The sequence below is a fragment of the Cyprinus carpio genome, chromosome A9 (genome assembly GCF_018340385.1).
Source record: "Cyprinus carpio isolate SPL01 chromosome A9, ASM1834038v1, whole genome shotgun sequence".
Lineage (NCBI taxonomy): Eukaryota > Metazoa > Chordata > Actinopteri > Cypriniformes > Cyprinidae > Cyprinus > Cyprinus carpio.
In genome coordinates this window covers 2,477,502-2,497,442 of record NC_056580.1, presented here as the reverse complement: position 1 = coordinate 2,497,442, position 19,941 = coordinate 2,477,502, and the positions used below count along the sequence as shown (strand labels likewise).

General features: G+C 38.8%; 1 protein-coding gene across 3 annotated transcripts; it reads left to right on the top strand.

The window, feature by feature from the left end:
• The first annotated feature begins 9,496 nt into the window (after positions 1 to 9,496).
• On the top strand, positions 9,497 to 19,652 carry LOC109095666 (transcription factor Sp3-like). Of its 3 annotated transcripts, none has more exons than XM_042763166.1 (8): positions 9,497 to 9,673; positions 9,931 to 9,989; positions 10,123 to 10,236; positions 12,777 to 13,781; positions 15,151 to 15,355; positions 15,765 to 15,855; positions 16,037 to 16,233; positions 17,171 to 19,652. In XM_042763166.1, the coding sequence occupies exons 1-8, from the start codon at positions 9,667 to 9,669 to the stop codon at positions 17,488 to 17,490; spliced, it is 1,998 nt and encodes a 665-aa protein (XP_042619100.1). In that variant the 5' UTR covers positions 9,497 to 9,666; the 3' UTR covers positions 17,491 to 19,652. The 3 variants fall into 3 exon arrangements, with proteins under 3 accessions (XP_042619100.1, XP_042619099.1, XP_042619102.1); XM_042763165.1 differs by having other exon boundaries at positions 15,666 to 15,855; XM_042763168.1 differs by lacking the exon at positions 10,123 to 10,236 and having other exon boundaries at positions 15,666 to 15,855.
• Positions 19,653 to 19,941: the final 289 nt, after the last annotated feature.

Genomic DNA, 19,941 nt, shown 5'->3' with positions numbered 1-19,941 from the left:
TAGTTAGTAACGTAATCTAAGTTGCTCATTTAAGGTTTCAAGATTATTTTTTATCAAACCTTTTGTAAAACTTACATATGGGCACATTAGATATTTCTTTGCTATTCCATTTTTGTTCTCCTTTTCTGTCACTGTACAGTACTTGAGCCATAGACTGGAAAACACCATGAATGGATGGCCAGTCCATCACAGCTGTCTCACACACACACACACACACACACACACACACACACACACACACACACACACACACACACACACATATGCACACACACTTTCGCAATTTAATGTCTGTAATTCACAACCGGAAACCGGAGCACCAGGAGGAAACTCCACACAGAAATACCTCTAGTCAGGATTTAAACTGGGGACAGTGACAGCGAGCTACTAACTCAAATGTTTTTCATATTTATTTACTTATCTGAATTTTTCTTTTTATTGATTCATTACTTATAAACATTGAAACATTAATATTAAATGAATGCTCTGCAGATAATGTGAGTGTATAGCCTCTGATATTCCTGTCAAGTTTTTACTGTTAAAAACTAAATTGTTTAATATACCCTGCATGACCCAGGAAGCTGAGCCACTTGAGCACATTTTTTTCCCCATAAGGCATAGTTCTAATGCAATATGTTATTGATGTTTCTTATAATTTCAATTGATAAGAGGCATTATGAAATATAGTTTTACCTCAATATCATTTTGAATTTCAGTTTGAGTATAAGGCGACACATCTTACCCCATGCACTCTCCCCTACAGTACGTCTGTAATGGAATGGTAATGACTCGACGGTCTGATCACATTCTCTACAGGAACCTAGACAAAAAAAAACCCACACAATCGGCCTTGAGCTCAGAGCACTCTCTTCCACACACACTCTACAGGGAGACTGCATAAATTGTCATCTTTCTCATATTTATGAGACAAAGTCTGAGCTTCTGATTCAGTGTAGTATAGTATTCCCGGCTGAAATTGCACTCTTAGATATGGGAAAACAAAACCATTTCTGTATTACTGTGTCTGTACTTCAGGGCGAGATTGAATAGAAGATGTGTATGATAAAAAGAGAGAGAGAGAGAGAGAGATGACAGAATATTTTAAATTGTAGTACTTTACATGTTTTGATTGTGGGTCATAGAGAGGGATATTTTGGCTCGCTCCACGGGAACACTGGGAAACCATGCATACTGATTTCTGTGCCTGATTTTCATCCTGTGAAAACATACACACATATTTCTTTGTGATTTCAGCAATTTATTATATAATCCCTATTTTTTTCTTAGTGAAAGAGGATTTTAGGTATATGATTGATGGGTCCGGACTGCTTTTTATTTTTTAATCTTCGTTCAGGTCTTGCAGCAGTGCCTAAAGTTCTGTACAAGCACATTTTAGATTTCCAAACCTAGTTAGCTCTGGAGAAAATGGTTCAGCTGAGCAGGAAACGCACACAGGAACATTTTCCTTCTTTTGCATCGGTCTCTTTGCAGCATTTTTTCAGCGCCCACTGAGGTTTCTCCCATTAAGAAGTTCACAAAGAGATAAGTAGAGGTTGGGTTTCTTCTCTCACTCCGAGGGCTGAGTTCTGCTTGCGCTAGCCAAAGCTGAAACCCATTATTGAGGCCTGTTTGTCAGACCTAAATGAGCTAGAAACGACAAGTTGTTTTCTGTGGCTTGGCTACAATGTTTTGTTTTGCATACAGTGACACTAACATTTCTGGAACAATAATAAAGTTATTTAGAACAGCGCATATGTAGTTCATAAGACAGAACATAATAAACCGCTCTCGCATGTCAGCACGTCATTGCGCAAAGATGTCTGGAATGTAAAGGCAATGAAGAGAACTCAGTTGACTTTGGTGGATAAAATACACATCAGAGAGATTCCAGTTGTGTTCTCCACTCTGGGCTGCTTTCATTTGATTTAATTGTAACAGATTTGTGAAAAGAAGAGGAAGGATTAGAAGATATCAAAGAGCGATTAGTGTCTGGTTTTTTGCTGTCTGCACTACAAATGTTGTCATAGACATCCATCAGCTGGTGCCACTCTGCCCGGAGGCAAAAACCACAATGACACCACACCAAGCAAGACAGACAGACTAAAGGACTGCACCCATGAAAGGCCAAATCCTGCTGCTATAAATCATACCAGTGCAGTGCTAACCCCAAAACATTCTGAAAAAAAACCCCAACAATCTCCAACTTTATATGTTATGGGACGGAGAGAAATAAACACATAAATAAACTTGACAATTCTAAGTGCAAACAATGCAATACAATTCAAAATAAAATGCAAAACAACACCAATTGTTGCTTTCATTTGAACGAACGGTATGAGAGAGGAGAATAGTAACGGGAAAAGGACTCAAAGGTGGGTCGCCGTTGCGCAATACATTGAAGTGCAAGCCTACGGGGCTTTGACTGAATCTGAACAATGGTAAGTCACATGACCATGAAAACATGACAGATCTAGTCCATCCAGATTGCACACATTTATACTAAATAGAACATAGCTTATTAGCAGTCGTGAAATAGTAACTAAATAATTCAAAAGAACTACATCCTCAGAATGGAATTTCAAATGAAGCTAAAATATTTTTATGGAAAATACTGAATGCACCTTTAATTGAATGGAATTTTAAGAAAAGTTGTGTAAAACATTAGATGTAATTAAAAATATCACCAAAATGTGTTCAAGCCTAACTGTTTTTGGTTCGTTTTTGAATCAACATGAAATCAAAATTAATCTTCTTTACTTTCTTAATGCGATTCCCTAGTCTTATCATTGGTGCAAATTATACCAAATATTAAATATTAAGTCATTAAACCACTTTTACTTTCTGAATGAATTCAAGCCTTTTTATTATTCAACTCCTCCCACCCAAACCATGTAGACTCATAAAGAGTAGCCCCTATAGGGCTGGGTTTTGACACAAATTTCACGATTCGATTCAATTCAATATCGATTATTTTGGATGTATATTAGGTACATAACTTGCAAATTTTCTCAAGGATATAAAATCTCTCAACTAATGCTGTAAAATATACACGAGAGTCATTTGGTACTACATTATTATAATATTGAAGGTTAAAATGGACTGATTTGTAAGCTGTAGCATACAACTGTTAAAATTACACAATTAAGTTTTTAAAATAACAAAGTTACAATTACATAATATTTCTACTTCAAAAATTTAATGATGGCTGTCATAAAAAATTAATGGATTTATTCAAACATGAGAACAGTAAAAATGATGATGAATATGTTCTATGGTGCATGTATTTAGCAAAATACCCCTATCTACAGTTTATTTTTCTACCTGACTAATGAGTTTATGATCACCGAAAATGTTTCTGAGGTAAATGTGACTTTACGTGACATTGTTTACAAGACGTTATATTGACGTATTTGCGCAGCTGAAACACTGATTGAGCGATTACATGAGACAGGATACAGATTGTAAATTTGTACTTTTTCTTTTCACTTACCTTCGGATGTTTAGTCATGTTTATTGTGTGCTGAAACTGGAGGAGATGATTAGTTCACGCGCGCCTCGCGCTGCAGCTTCTGTTGAACTGAGGCGCTATACAGCGATCTGTCACTCCAATTAAACAGAGCCAAAACGGCATTTATTGTTTGAATACTAGAATACAATGGACATAAATTGAAACCTAAGACTTTGTTTCATATTAAAGCACCAAAGCACAATGCTTATTGTGATTTATTGGATGGGAAGTGCCCTTCAATGTTCCGTCCATTAACTGAAAACAGGCCCTTAATCGATTCTTAGGATTTAAGAATCAATATCATTCAAAGAGAATCGATTCACATAGAGATATTGATATTTTTTACCCAGCCCTAATAGAGAGACCACAATCCAGTTCTTAGAGGATGAAATTCCACCACCCTACATTGTTATATTACTGTTGTAAAATTGACTGTGAATTCTGTTGATTTCATGCTTAAGTTGTGCAAAACTTTCCATGTTTCCACTTTATACATTTCTACAGTACATCACATCGCCAAATTCAGCACATCAACTATATGATGATGAATCAAACCAGCGTGTATGCATCAATCAGCAGCTCAGTTGTACAGAAGTTCGAGCATAAGGAATGCAGGGAAATTCACATGAATGCTTCCTCCTTCATCATAACTACATCAATGGGAGCTTTTTTTTTTTTTCCTGCACAGGCAAACATTTAGAGGAAAGACTTGAAAAGAGCAACATTTTCCCCTAATGGACATATTTTTCTTTAAACATGAGCGCAGTAAGCCCCTCTCCCCTGAGCCTCTGTCTCCACGTCTCCACCTCAGTGGTGTCCGAATGGAGGTCCCTTCACTCATGCGTCATTGAGACACATTTGATATTCTGGCCGCAGTCTTTCCTGTGGTGCCATTTTGAAGCTTCCCCATTGAGGTTCCATTTACCGAGGCCACCAGGAGCCTCCAGCCGCGCGGACTCTCTCCACGCGGTCCCTTCCACCGTAGATCGGCCCCAGCAAGCCTCTCCGCCAATATGTTAATACAACGCTTTCTGAAACAACTCATATTCACGCGGTAAGCAGGCCCAGCTATTTTCACCCCAGTAGACGAAGAGCATGTCTCACCTCTGCGCTTTACAAAATACCGGAAAATGACTGATTTTTTCTCTCCGAACTAAACATGCAGATTTCTGAAAGGTCATAAATAACAGGATTTAAATTCCTCAGCTCTGAAGTTCTGAAATGCATTCATGCATTTACAAAAGAAACATTCAAATTCAAGTTTTGTTAACATGTTTCAGTGCATTTTCATCTTTCACTTGGTAGAAGCTATAGCCTGATGTGTTGCTTGACATGTCCTCACCCTCAAAAAGTGTGAGCTAAACTGTACTCCTAAAAATAAACTTCCAAAAAGAGGGGTTTTGCAGCAATGCCTCAGAAAAAAAAGAACCTTTAAATGAACAGTTCCTAAAATATATATTTTTTTCTTGCACTCTTAAAAATAAAGATTCTTTATTGGCATCTAATTCCATGAAGAACCTTCAAGAACATCAAGGGAAACTTTCCACTCCAAAAAAAAGTTCTTTATCTTTATGGAAGATGCCAAAAAAGAACCATGAGTTTTAAGAGTGTATGCAAGGTCAAGTCAGGGTCAAGTCGTAACTTGATTTGCAATGAGGCGAAACCAACCAACTCCCACAGATCCCGTCATTCCCACGACCAAATCAATCAATGACTCTGATACAGACTCTCTGTTCTGTGTTCCAGCTCCGCTTGTTCAACAATCAAGAACGTGTTCCTGGTTTGCAAGCCAATTTGTCAACTTGCCTGAAATCACATCCTCTCACACATCAGACGAAATCTCAAGGCAATTAACTTATTGTGTAGTACTTCAATCTAAAGATATGAGATAAGATACCCGCGCCATTGTACAACAGCTGCGTTTTGCCTTTCCATTTGAGTGTGGGTGTCTTTAGATTGTGGATAAGCCAGCGCAAGGTAAGCTAGGAGAGCGAGAGCCACAGATGTGGGCCTTTCTAAAGGCTCTGTCTGCCAGCCTGTGTTTACCTGACACTCAGATTGACAGCAGAGTGATTGGAAATATCCCCCACTCACTGGTGCGAGCCCCTGAGTGCAAGGAAAGTGCTTTTGTAGTCTGGCTGTAATGGGCCAAGTTTGAATTGAAGGTTGAAGGAAAACGCTGCTCTCTGGTCACTCTCAGGGAGGAGCTGACACAGTGGAAACGATGCAGTGAACAGAGTCTTAGATCAGGAACGCAGCTGAGAGTGCAGAATCTCTCTGGGCTGTTATCTCAATACAATCGTCCTAATCTTTTAGCATTTATAAAAGCAACACCGCTGCCGTGAACAAACTCCAGAGACTCCTTTCTCCTTCTAGATGTGTAGGACGATACAAAATGATTTTTTCTATATGATCTTGGTGATATCAACTTCCACCCAGTTTTTTCCACTACTGCTCTCTGGTGAATAACAAAACAATCTGCCGAATTTGCCCCCCAGACAGTCTAATTTCCTAAGTTAATTTCCTCATTCTGTGCTGCTGAACTCCCTTGACGCACTATGAATCAGGGAGGCAAAGGTACACCGGTTGTCTAACTTAGGGAAAATTAGAAATGGTATTATCCTTTTTTTGGTGAGATGGTGATGCTAGTAGACCACAAACTTTCATGTTCTCTTTATTCCAATTCCTATCGTTAAGTATGAGCAATATCAGCATGATTTTTCTCCAAACCAGGGAAATCTCATTTCACTGATCAACTCAGTAAATGCCATCACTTAAGAACATTATGGATTATGGATTCATCTCAGAGTTCAAAAAACAATAATAGTATCTAAAGATGTGCTACCAAGGCTGTACTAGATTTAATGGAATAGTTCATCCAAAAATGAAAATATGCTAAAAAATAAAATACTTGCCCTCACCATCACAATAATCCACAAGTAATCAATACGATTCCAGTCCATTGGTTAACGTCTTGTGAAGTGGAAAGATGTATGTTTGTAATAAATAAACTGATCATTAAGGTAAACTTCAAACTGTTGTTTCCGGCCAAAATAAATTCTATATTCATAACATTGGTTTCTCTTGTGAAAAAGTTGTCTGAATCAGGAGAGAAATATGCACAGATTGTTTATTAGAAAATCAGTCCGAAGCAGCTCTTATTATTATGAATTATGGACTGTAATTAAAATGCATTAATGATGGATATGTTTATTACGAACTCACAACTTTTCTCTTCACCAGATGTTAACTGATGGACTGGAGTGCTGTGGATTACTGCTGGACTATCGTGATGTTTTTATCAGCTGTTTGGACTCTCATTCTGATGGCACCCATTCACTGCAGAGCATCCAAAATATAGTTCTGATGTGCAGCAAAAGATAACAGCTTCACAAAATAGAGCGTGGCTGTAAGAAAATATCTAAAGCATTGAGAATTCCCATTTCCATCATCGGGGCAATAATTAAGGATTTTCAATCAACAGAAAATGTCAAATATGCCTGTGTGTCTATATCAGGGATCCTCAAATCTGGACCTTGAGATCCACTTTCCTGCAGAGTTTAGCTCTAACCCTAATAAAACACACCTGAGCAAGCTATCAGTCTCTTCGGGATCATTAGAAAATCACAGGTAGGTGAGGTTGATCAGGGTTGGGGCTTAACTCTGCAGCGCATTGGACCTCCAGGGTAAGATTTGGGGAACCCAGTCTATATGGTCTTAAAGCAAGGTGAGGAGGATAGTTTGAGCGGCCAAAGGATCACAGCTGGAGAATTGAAGAAAATAGTTGTCTAAAAAAAATAAAATAAATAAATAAATAAATTCAAACAAAACCTACATCACCACATGTTGTTTGGGAAGGGAAAAATCAAGAAAAGAAAACGCTCTCATCCAAAGACAAACTCCAGCATATTCATTTGCCAGCACTACTAGAACTTCAAATGGGACTGGGTTCTCAGGTCAGATGAAACTTAAAAATAAGCTTTTTGGCAGCAAACAGTCAAGATGGGTTTGGTGCAAAAAGTACCACATGTGTACCTTTAATATACTGCTGTATCTTTAATGTTGTGGGACGTTTTTTTCTGCTGAAGGTCCTGGAGATCTTGTTCATATACATGGCATCATGGATTCTAGCAAACAGCAGCAGATACAAAAATAAAATAAATAAACAAAATGGCTGTCCCTGCTAGAAATCTTATAATGGCCAGTGGTTGGATCTTCCATCAGGACAACAATCACAAAATGACATGCCAATGCCGTCCCAGTTCCCTGACCTGAACCCTGTAGTGAATGAGTGGGGTGAGTTAAGGATGACTGTGCATAAACATGGAAAGATCTGAGGAGATTCTGTGTAGAAATATGGTCTCTGATCTCTCGTCAGGTGTTCTCCAAACTCATCAGGCATTATAGGAGCAAATCAGAGCTGTTATAGGAGGTTTCAAAACAGTATTGAATAAAAGGGTGTCAATAATTGTACCCAACATGTATTTGAGAATAACATTTATTTCATAATGAGATTTTCCCACCTTTTTCAATTGTTTTACTTCAATGAAAGTTTAGGTTTTTGTGAATTTTTTGAATAAAAGATCAAAATGATTAACAACACAGATATATTTTCATTGGCTTCTTTGTTCATATTTATCAATAATTTTGGCCATGACTGTATATGCACACATGCATACTGAATTACATAACATTATACCAAACTTATTACAAAACTGTTTAAGCAAGCCGTTTCTAAAAATGAACTGATTTTGTTTGAAATGATGTCACCCCAGTTTGCTCTTTCATTTTGCTTAAAATTTATAGGGGCTTTTACAATAATCATACGGTGTCTGCATTCACTGGGGAAAAAATGCACGACCAAGATCATTTCTAATACTGGTATGGTGCATTTCATATCATTTAGTCTGCATGCTACAGCTGTAAATTGTTATTAAGCTATATACTTTTCAAGAAAAGTTTAGATGATTGACAGATCGACAGCTTTATTCCTGTACTAATCTTTCATAAGCTATAGGCAAGTTGTAGTTTAACAGAATTATGTTTCAGTTCATTTGAAGGTCAGTTGTTTTTAATTCATTTTATGAAGTCCAAACTAAGTCAGCTCTTTTCATGCAGAGTCAAGATATTTAATAACTATACTGTGTCCACAAAATGTACTGACAAGAGATGCCAAACTGTATGCTTTTAGGGTTTTTTTTTTTTTGTTGTTGTTTGTTTGTTTTGTTTTTTAGAGTACTGGCTATACTTCTATTATTTCTAGAGGCTATATGTTCTATAGCCTGTGTTGTGAATGCATTTTCTTTTAGCAACTTTATTTTATTTTTCTTCTTCTTCTCACAGAGTGGGTGAGGTTTATTTTATTTTTATTTTTTATTTTTGGTGAAGCCTACTCTGTATCCCGGGGAGATGTTTAGGAGAATAAATGATTAAAAGAATAAACTACTAAAAATATTTTGAGCACAGAAGAGCACGGCTCCGTGTGGCTCATTGCATCTCCGACACATCTTTGTAAAAGACTTCTCCATTCAGGCTGATCTTCAGAAATTACTGCATATTATTAATCACTCCCTGTTACTTGAGAAACACTTGACAGAGCTCAAGTGGCCTCTTACATCAAACCCTGAACCTCTTAATTGCTGATTACAAGACCATGAAAAAAAAAAAGATGTATCATCAGTTTCCCTGTTTGTCTGAATAGAAACAAGTGAGAAAAGTGAACTAGTATTTTTGCAAAATGTGTTAAGAAAAAAGATAAGAATAAAAATAAGAATATTTCTTGCTAATAAACTAAAAAGGTAAACGCACTGTAACAAAAACTCTGTAGTTCACTGTTCAGACGGAAACTGTGCATCTTCATGAACAAAACTTGCGTTCCAGGGACAACGAAACATAGGAAGCAACCCGGTCAAAATGACAGACATCCCGTCCATCCAATCACAAGCCGAGTTCTCCAGGCTAACCTCCAATGAGAGGAGAGACGAAGGGCGGGACTTCCCGTCCGTGACGCAACTGGCGAAGTGGAAGCCCCGCCGTCAATCAAATTAGGAAAAAAACAAACTGGACTAAAGCGAGCGCAGGCACCGATTAAAATCACCATGCTCGGAGTGTAACGTTAATTAAACGCAGATATCAGTCTTCTGTAGAGAACTCACGTAATGACCGGTACGTAGGATCTGAAGAGCGCGGGAACGGTCGCTTTGAAGCTTTGTGCAGGCTATGTTTATGCTAAGCTAGGCTAACGTTAGCAGGCGGGCGAAACTGAAGAGAGTTTAAGATCCGCGGAGGAAACAAATATACCGCTCAGGTCATCCACAAAACAACAGAGCGACTCTGTTATAGCCGATGAAGCCACCTGTGCAGCAGGCGCGCGGAGTGACGGGCTCTAACGGCTGTTTTGTGTTGTTTTGTGTGTGTTTAAGCGCCTGAAGGGCCAGTGAGAGCGCGCGTCATGGCGGACAGCAGCAGCGCTCAGGAGCAGGTACAGCAGATCTAATCATCTCCTCTCTTATTCTAATGCATGTGCTTTGGTGAAGTTTTCACTTTGTTCTGTTTAAACACTGGTACTTCCTGTGTGGCCACCCCTTTCATGTATTAAACCCGCCCATCGTCAGGACGGACAGCCCTCATCGCTCGCCCTGCTCGCCGCCACTTGCACCGGCCTCGGTTCGCCCGCCCCCGGAGCAGAGAACGGGGCGAGCTCCAATAATACTGCTGCTGCTGGAGGGGTAAGTCAGCAACCACCGATCTCACCTCTCTTACACCTTACTGAGGTTCGAGTGTGTACCTTCAATCGGTGAATGTTTACAGCCCAAACTTAAGCGTGAAGCTCTGATCTGGGTGAGCTTCCTTTTAGTTTATTGTAAATAAATTATATAAAGTATAGTCTAGTTCAGAGTACAACTTGTTTTTAACAAGAACCAGTGGTGCAGGTTGGTACAGACCAGCATGGAAAAACTCGAAGAAAGGACCGAGGTATTTTTACTTTTGTAGTAAACTTTTCAGTGAGTCAGTCATTCAGAGGCTGGACGTGGAACATATAATATATATTTTACTTTTTTATTTGAGTAATTAATACATTTATTCACCAAAGATGCATTAAAAAAAAAAGTGACATTAAAGATTTTGTTCATTGTTACTAAAAAAGTCAAAGTAAATGCTTGTAAACTTTCTAATCATTAAAGAATGCTGAAAGAAAGGAGAATGATGAATGGGTAAGTTATTTGAACGTGTGTGTGTTTCCAGTTTCTCAGCTTTATTTTAATTTCTGAAAAAATTAAATATACCCCTCTCTAGGGTTGCAAAATTCCGGGTATTTTCACGAATGGAAACTTTCCATCGGAATTAACGGGAATGTATGGGAATAAAATGGGAATTTGCAAAATTGCAGGAACTGAGAAAACAAAATCTTGCAGCATATTTTGGTTAAAACAAACAGATTTAATGCAAGTTTGACCCTACACACTGCTTAGCACACCCCCTACATGCACTTTGCATTCCTCCATAACATGCACAGATCATTTCTTGAATCCTGCACACAAATTATCAACTTGTCCATCCTGGTGAGTATTCATGTCAATTACATAAATATTACAAAAATGTGTGTTTGAAACTTCCTTGTGCTGTCTGTAAGCTGTCTGTGTGTGCAACTTAATTATCCCATTGTTAAAACAAATACACTGCCTGAACAAACATTCAGGTAAGATAATAAAAGAACAAACTGTCTCCCCCCACACACACACACACAATCCCCCCAGTCACCTAAATGGGAATTCCCCTCCATTTTCTCTGAAGCCACGCTTGCTGCATTTGAGCCCAAGGATTACATCTAAATTTTGATATTACTTGGGCAAATATATTAGATCTACAATATTAAAGTTTAACTAGCAAATACCAAAAAGTATAAATAAAAAGAACAGTATTTATTTAAAATATAAATCATATTTTAACAATACAATACCGTTCAAAAGTTTGGGGTCAATAATTTTTCTTTCTTTTTTTTTTGAAAGAAATTAATACTTTTATTCAACAAGGACGTGTTGAATTAATAAAAAGTAATAGTAAAGACACATATTGTTAGAAAAGATTTATATTTTGAATAAATGCTGTTCTTTTAAAGTTTTTATTCATCAACAAATCCTAAAAAAGCATCACAGATTCCCAAAATTTTTATAAATGTAATTTTTTAAAAATGTGTAATGCATGCATGTCAGCTTATGATCAAACAAAATGTTTATATTTGTATGAGATACGGTTTCTATACATTTCCCCAAATTTCCAATTAATTCCCATAAATTCCTGTTAAGTTTTCAATTTGGAATAGTTCCAAAAGTCCCCAGATGAAGTTCCCATGGAAAGATTCCGGAAAATTTCTGGAAACCCCTTTGCAACCCTACTCCCCACTAATGGCATTTCACAGCAGTACAGAAGACAGAAGACATGATTGGATGTTTCTGTAGAGTTTCTGATCATATTGATTGTCTCTCCAGAAGTAACAAGTACTCATTATTTTACAAACAAAACTCAGAATACAAAGCAAAACTTTGACTCCTGAAAATATGTATCACACTAACCAGGAAAAATGGGAAATCACTGATTCTTTTTCTTCTAAAATGCAAACCTGACTTTGAAGCCTGGTCTTGTCATTTTTTGTGTGCATCATGCGATTACTGAATGGACTGGGACCAATGAATGTCTGAAGCTCTGACTACTTTTTTATTTTTATTATTATTATTTATCCAAAATGACTTAGAGAAGCTAGAATACAAACACAACAGTGAAGTGGAAAAAGTGCAGCACTGCAAATTTCCAAAATTGGCTGAAAATGTTAAAGATAGTACTGAAATACAGCTGTAGTAAAGCTGAATGTTCTCCCCGCCGCTTATAAGAGACTTTATCAAGTGATTTCAAAATGTCACAAAAAAAAAATTCCAGGTTCACATATTTCACTCCATTTAGTCATATACTCATTTTCCCCATATCTTTGTGTGGGTGTATATTTATTTTAAATATTGCAGATTTGTTAAATGGCAAATATTAGTGGAAAACTGGATTGTTTTGAGGGTCACATGTTAACACATGCCAAATTCAGATCATTTTTTATTCGCAGGATGGGTTTGTACATGTCCAGGGGGTCCATGCTTTGCATCAGTCACCATAGTAACAGCAAGAGATGAGGACATGTTGTTATTAAATCTTGCCGTGTACATGCACTGTTGTGGCATCACTTTGAAAATGTTTTTCTTTTGTGAATGTATTTCCTTCCCAGAACGCAGACCTCTCAGTGCAGTTAACAGGGTCGTCTGAAAGGTGGGAGGCGGTGAAGGACGATTCGGGGGTCTTGCATATCCCCGGCACGGGTATCGTCACGTCCAACGGACAGTATGTTCTTCCTCTCCAGAGCCTCCAGGGTCTCCAGAACCAGTCCATCTTACTCACGTCAGGGACCGACGCGTCCGGCGGCGCAGTGCCTAACATCCAATACCAAGTCATCCCTCAGGTGCAGACGGCCGAAGGGCAGCTGGGTTTCTCTGCCTCTGCTGTCGAGGGGGCCTCGATGGCGCAGGACGCCGCAGGGCAGATCCAGATCCTCCCAGACGGCACCCATACCATCAGCGTCACGGCATCCGCCGACCTTCTCAGCAACAGTCAGAACCTCATGACCCAGTCTGGCCAAGTGCATCATATCCCACAGGTGTCTCTGGGAAGCTCTACCTTCAGCACTCAGGGTCAGGTGGTCACTAACGTGCCTCTGGGTTTGCCTGGTAACATTACCTTTGTGCCCATAAACAGCATGGATCTGGACTCTCTTGGGCTCTCGGGAGCTCAGCCAATCGCCACCGGCGTCACGGCTGACGGACAGCTCATCATGACCAATCAGAGCATGGAGAACTCTGAGGGCTCGGAGAAAGCAGGGGAACAGCAGCAGACGCTCAACTCTAATGCAGCCGCAGACATGTTTGTGCCTACCACATCTTCAGCATCGTCCTCGCAGCATCCGACCAGCACGATAGACGGCACGGGTGTGTTGACGCAGTCTGTGACGGGAGAGCAGGGCGACGGCTCGGGCTACCTCAGTCAGGGCGCGGTGCAGGTGTCTGGAGGACAGCAGGTGATCCAGTTACAGCAGTTGCCCTTGCAGACCAGTGACGGCCAGGTGTCTGCTCAGGCCCAGCAGTCTCTGCAAAACGTCCAGCTCATCAACCCAGGAACATTCCTCATCCAGGCCCAAACCGTCTCTCCGTCAGGACAGATCCAGTGGCAGACCTTCCAGGTACGTAGTTATAAATCATTTGTGACAGATTTTATTTTAATTACTGGTTTAGGATTGAGAATTAAGAACCAAAAATTTTTTTTTTTATTTTTTTTTTTTTAAATTATTTCCCTGCTGGTACAGACACACTGCACTAGTAAAACACCACTTCCTGTAAAACACCACTTCCTGCAACACCGTTTTAAAGAGGCCATGAAAACAACAACAAACACAGGAGTTATAAATTAATGAATCATCACAAAAACTGATCAGTCTTGATCATTTTTGATGTTACTGATTTTGAAATTAAGTAACAATTCACAACTTGCATAAATATGTGCATTACTTTTCTGACATTTTATAGCTTTTTGCTCGAACGTGGCACACTGTTACTTTGAGGCATGTCCGCACCAAGAACGATAAATGCATTCACATCCACACCAACAGACGAAATTGTTCTGTTTATTATAAATGTGTGTTGCAGTTTTGTCATCTGCTGCTTTAAATACTGTGGATGTAAAGATTCACTCAACTCACGATGCGATACAATTCACGATACTGATTTCACAATACAGTTTTCTCACAATCTTTTTAACAAAATGAGGTTTAAGACAAATTATAAATTAAAAGGTGTCCTTTTATTATTTCTCAGTCAAAATGCTGCACATTTCTTTATGAAATTGAAATATGTCAAATAATAAAACTAAATTGAAATTTTAAAACGAATCCCAAATCAAATAAATAATTAAAAAATGAAAGAAATCTCTCTGATAGCTCAAAATAAGGCTTTGTCTGTGCTCTTTCAATTTAAAATTAGAGGCAACCACTGCATTTTAATCACAATCCAAACAAAGATGCAGCATGATCAGTTTTTGATTTAATTTAGATTGTATAATTTCAAAATGTGAAGCAAAAACAGAATGGTCTGAAACTGAAACAGCGGAAGCTCTGAATGAAAATGCATAATTCACTCTCTGACAGCAGGTGGCGCTTACGAAACGGCAGTGATGCGTCATATCCTTGGTTACCGCTGTAAACAAAGCATCTGTTCTTATGCTTTAATATGAATTATACAGAGACTAGATGAAAAGAAAATACCATCTCAGTTTTGCTAAAGACAGTCAGTTTCCCTCAGAGAGACTTTCATATAAAACCCACCACAAACTGAATTGCGATTAATTTCACATCTCAACCGACTTGAATCCTTATATATGTTTTATTTAAACATAATTTATTGTGTGAACAAACCTTAACCATGTGACTGAACACAGAAGTGCAGACAAACTCTTTAAAATAACGCCAGTCTGCTGTGGTTTAAAAATGTTTGCAGAAATAGTTAAATTATATTTTAATAGTGTATGTGTTGTCCTGCCCCTATCTGTCCGTTCAGGTCCAAGGAGTTCAGAACCTCCAGAATCTTCAGCTCCAGACGGCTCCAACTCAGCAGATTACTCTGGCCCCGGTGCAAACGCTGTCTCTGGGTCAGGGCGGCACAGCAGTCAGCCTGACCTCCGGACAGATGCCTAACCTGCAGTCGGTGACGGTGAACGCTGTGGGCCAGTTCCAGCAGTCCGAGGACACAGACAGCACTGGAGGTACTGCAGCTGCTGTTTCAGGAAGACTGTCTGTATGTCTGTAGTAAACCTTTTCCAATTGAAAAAAAAAACTAAACATACTAGTTAGATGTAGGGCCCTATGAAGTCTTCCACCTTATACAGTAAAATCCATTTTTACGACTGGATTCCTTCCCTTTTTTCAGCATCATGGAAATCATAGGGCCCTAAAAATGAGACCTTCTAAAGTAAACCAGATGAATCACTCAGAGTGACATTGCAAAGGGAAGATGTGTTTAGCGGTAATGATGCAGTGCTGTTAGTGTAACGCTGATCATACTATACTCTATAGATATTCAGATTAAGGAGGAGCCTGATTCGGAGGAGTGGCCTCTGGACAGTAGCTCTACGCTGAATGCCAATGACCTCTCTCACCTTCGTGTTCGTTTAGTGGAGGAGGAGATGGAGGGATTGAGCCAGGAGGGCAAACGTCTGCGCAGGGTCGCATGCACCTGCCCCAACTGCAAAGAGGGAGGCGGGAGGTGAGAGCACACTGCTGAGAGCACATTTCCTTACTTAGTTTTGAGACACGGTACAATTTCTGTGTTTATATTCATATGTAACACAGACACCCCACGGTGTGTGTTTGACTACATGTCTTCATCTCTGGATGTGTGTGATATTTTTCCTTTCTGACCGTACGTTTCTAATTATATGTTGTAGGGGATCTAACATGGGAAAGAAGAAACAGCACGTGTGCCATATAGCCGGCTGCGGGAAGGTATACGGGAAGACGTCTCACTTGAGAGCTCACCTGCGCTGGCACTCGGGAGAGAGACCCTTTGTCTGCACCTGGATGTATTGTGGGAAGAGGTTCACGCGCAGTGATGAATTACAGCGACACAGGAGAACACACACTGGTACTCTTTCTCTCTCTCTCTCTCACACACTCACACACACACACACACGCAAATATTTATATATATATATACACACGTAGTGACTGCTTCTGTTCCAAACCTAGCGAACTGCTTACATAGGCAGCTGTCACGACCCACATAGAGTTTCATTCGTGACTGATTTGGAATGCTCAGTTTGATGTGTTGCTAAGGTAACAGTGCAGCTAAAAGATTTGTAGCAAACATATACATATAAAATGCACAACTGTATAAGATCATTTATAATATTCAACATTTGCTTTAAGTATTCTCATTTTCTTTCAACTTTCTTTCCAAGAAAAGAAAGAAAAAACAAAAAAAACATATAATGAATGTTCCAACATAAGGCGATGTCAGCATGTATATTAACAATGATTTGGGACAAACATATATTGTAATTCATAATAATTTTTTGTGTGTTTATGTGTGTTTTTTTGGATTTTTGTGGGTTATGTGGGTTGTTTTACAATAAGATTTAAAATTTTATTCAATTTTTTTGATTTTTTTAATAGTTATTCAGCAAATTGATCAAAAAGGACTAAAGACTTGATTTGTTGTTACCAAAAATAATTTATAAATACATTTCAAATAAATGATGATATTTAAACTTTCTATTCAACAAAAAAAAATCTGAATTTTTTTTTATAATTGTTTCCTCAAAAATATAAAGCAGCACAAATGTTTTTTTTTTTTTTGCATCAAATCAGCATATTAGAATGATTTCTGAAGGATCATGTGACACTGAAGTCTAGAGTAGTGATGCTGAAAATACAATCTAAAACACCACTTATACAAATACAGATCTCTTAAATAAGTTTCTTTAAATTAGTATCTTAAATTGGGCCATTGGAGCTGATCTCACTAGTTTTTATAACCGCTTTTATCTGTTCTTTTTCAATCTTTATTCTACCATTAACAGGAGAGAAGAAGTTTGTGTGTTCAGAGTGCTCGAAGAGATTCATGCGCAGCGATCACCTGGCCAAGCACATAAAGACGCATCAGAACAAGAAGGGAGTGGGCGGAGCCATGGTGGCCAGCGTGGGCGGAGCCGTGTCCTCGGACAGCATCATCACGACGGGCGGCACCACACTCATCCTCACCAACATCCAGCCCGGCACCATGCAGGGCCTGGCCACCGTCAGCGCTACCGTCAACACGTCCAGCTCACAGGACCAGCTGAGCACAGGCGAGATTCCTCTGCAGTTAGTCTCAGTGTCCGCCGGGGACGCGGCCGAGTGACCGCGCGTGAAGAGGACGAATCGCCGCTCTGGGATGCAGCTTAAAATTCTGTTGGACTGCAAAGGTTCCGCCTCTTCCTGTACAACATCACATCCTGAGACTTCATTTTGACTACGTCGATTCCACGCTCACTCATATACCTTGCTTTTATACCTTTACATATTTACCCTCCTTTACGTAAATATGTATATTTACGTGAATGCATATATACACACACACATATAAATATATATATATATATATTTTACAAATATAGAATTATTGGGGGTTTTGTTCATCTTTTTATGAGGGAAGCATTATTTCTTGTTTTCACATACTACACTGAAATGCCTTATATTGTATTATAAGCTGGCGTGTACAAAGCTCGAGTTCTTCATGGGTGTCAAGCATCTGTTTCAGTGTGTACTTGTTGGAATGGGAATAATCGTGTTGTTGTGTTAAGAATGCAGTGGTGGGGACAAACGGGTGGCTGATGTTAAAGGAGCAGCTCAGCCAAAAGTGAAAATCCTCACATTATTTATTCCCCCCTCCATTACGGCATTCCAAACTTCTGTGGGTTCTTTGAGGGAAAATTGATTTCTTTCAATGCAACAACACTTCCACGTCTGTCAGAAACTCCATCAGAATAGTCGATGTGAGTCAGATGCTGTATTCTAAATCATCTGATATTGTGCTGAAATGTAAGCTTTTATTCAGTGAAAGTCATTTCATCAGCCCCACAACTGATCTGTTCCTCACACAAAGACTGGGAATGTAGCGTCTCCGGTCTGAACTAGGTGTCGTGGAGCGGGGGAGTAAGTAATGGCAGAATTTCCTTTTGTGGGGGAGCTGTTGCTTAATTTTAATCCTAGGTCGTCAGTGATATTCGTGGTTCACATGAGGAGGAAGATGTAAAACATGAAGCCTGCCAGTGTGCTCTTGGGAGTCACGAAGGTGTCCAATAGTGTCTTTACATGTCTCTGATGCTCCTCGTGAAAATGCATTTGATTTATTTGATGTAGTTTTATTCTGTGTCGGTAAGCCCAGGCCCAACAAAGGGGAAAAATATGAAACAATCATGTAATTAAAAGCATTTTATGTATCATAATTCTCAAACCTCTTGGAGTCGATCAGATCTTTCAATATGAATTTGTCGCGAATGAAGTCTTTTTTGAGCAAAATGATATTTATATACATTGTAACTTGGATTTGTGTCCACAAATGCTTTTCTAAGGAAAAAAAAAACTCCCTTCGGCTTTACTTTTTTTAAAGAACTGGACTGTAATCAGCATCAAGAATCATTTGTATGAAATGAATCGGTTTGTAGTTTGCCAAATTGAATTCGCACTCTTTGATAAACTAGAGAGAGAAACTCTTGATTTATGTCTGATGGTTTGCAGCATTAATACGCTATCTGTTTCAGGACCAAACGAGCAGCTCTGAGTGTCTGGCGTCAGTCTAGCAGTGCTGTGTTAAAATACTGCGGCCACCTTCAGTAGCAGCCAATGGGGATGCATTAAACAACTGCATAACCGTGTGATGATGGGGGTGAGCTCACAGTGTCAATATGTAGGTTTTGAATTCCCTCTCCTTCATTTGCTTACTGTAGCCATGAGTGACGCCTTTCATCACAGAGAGCGATTGTCCTCACTGAACATTTTGTAAGGAGTTCACAAGTTTGATCAGGGAGGATGCACTCATTTGCTGTCAGTCCATGTACAAGTATGGCTTTGTTTCCACTTGGTACTGGACAGTTATTCTCCGCTTATCTGTTTTTATTCCTTTAACTAATCATGATTTTCATGTCTCTTTATCTATTGACTTTTGAGTACCATTGCCAATTTTTGTGTTGGGGATTTTATACTTCCCGTAGCCAAGTTTGTAACGATCAGGAGTTTGATTGAAAAGGTCCAGCAGGGTTAATGGCAGATAATCAAACACTATTTTGTTTTCTGATTTGGTAAGGGTTGTTCTGTCACAGTGATCCGGAATTGCATTTATTTTTTATTTTTTATCTTTTCCTAGTTTGTGAAGTCTAATTAGATTTTGTTCATTATAAATAGCATCTTAACATGTCACTTTCCTATTTTTATTTGGTCATTTTTCCAAGAAAGCTTCGGATTATTGTACAATGCCCACTTTTGAGGGCAGCTGTTTATTTCACACTAAAATGACTAAACATATTCCTGTGCTTGTCATTTGTCTTATTCTCACAGAACACTGATGCACATACTTGCACACAACAGAGGAAAAAAAATCTATTTTTTAATAAAATTTTTCACTTTTTTTTTAAAAGTTATGGGTTTTTTTACAGTAATGTTCAAAATTTAGGTGCAGTATGATTTATTATTATTTATTATTTTTATTCTAAAAATATAAATGACTTTTGTTCAGCCGGGAAACATTAAATTCTGTTCTTTTAAATTGTATTTTCATTAAAGAAATGTATCCCAGTTTCCACAAAAATATCAA

What these genes read in the sequence shown, in the direction of transcription:
- LOC109095666 (XM_042763165.1), top strand. An exon ending in ATACTGCTGCTGCTGGAGGG is followed by an intron (nt 10,237 to 12,776) that starts GTAAGTCAGCAA and finishes TTTCCTTCCCAG; the next exon opens with AACGCAGACCTCTCAGTGCA. An exon ending in TCCAGTGGCAGACCTTCCAG is followed by an intron (nt 13,782 to 15,150) that starts GTACGTAGTTAT and finishes CTGTCCGTTCAG; the next exon opens with GTCCAAGGAGTTCAGAACCT.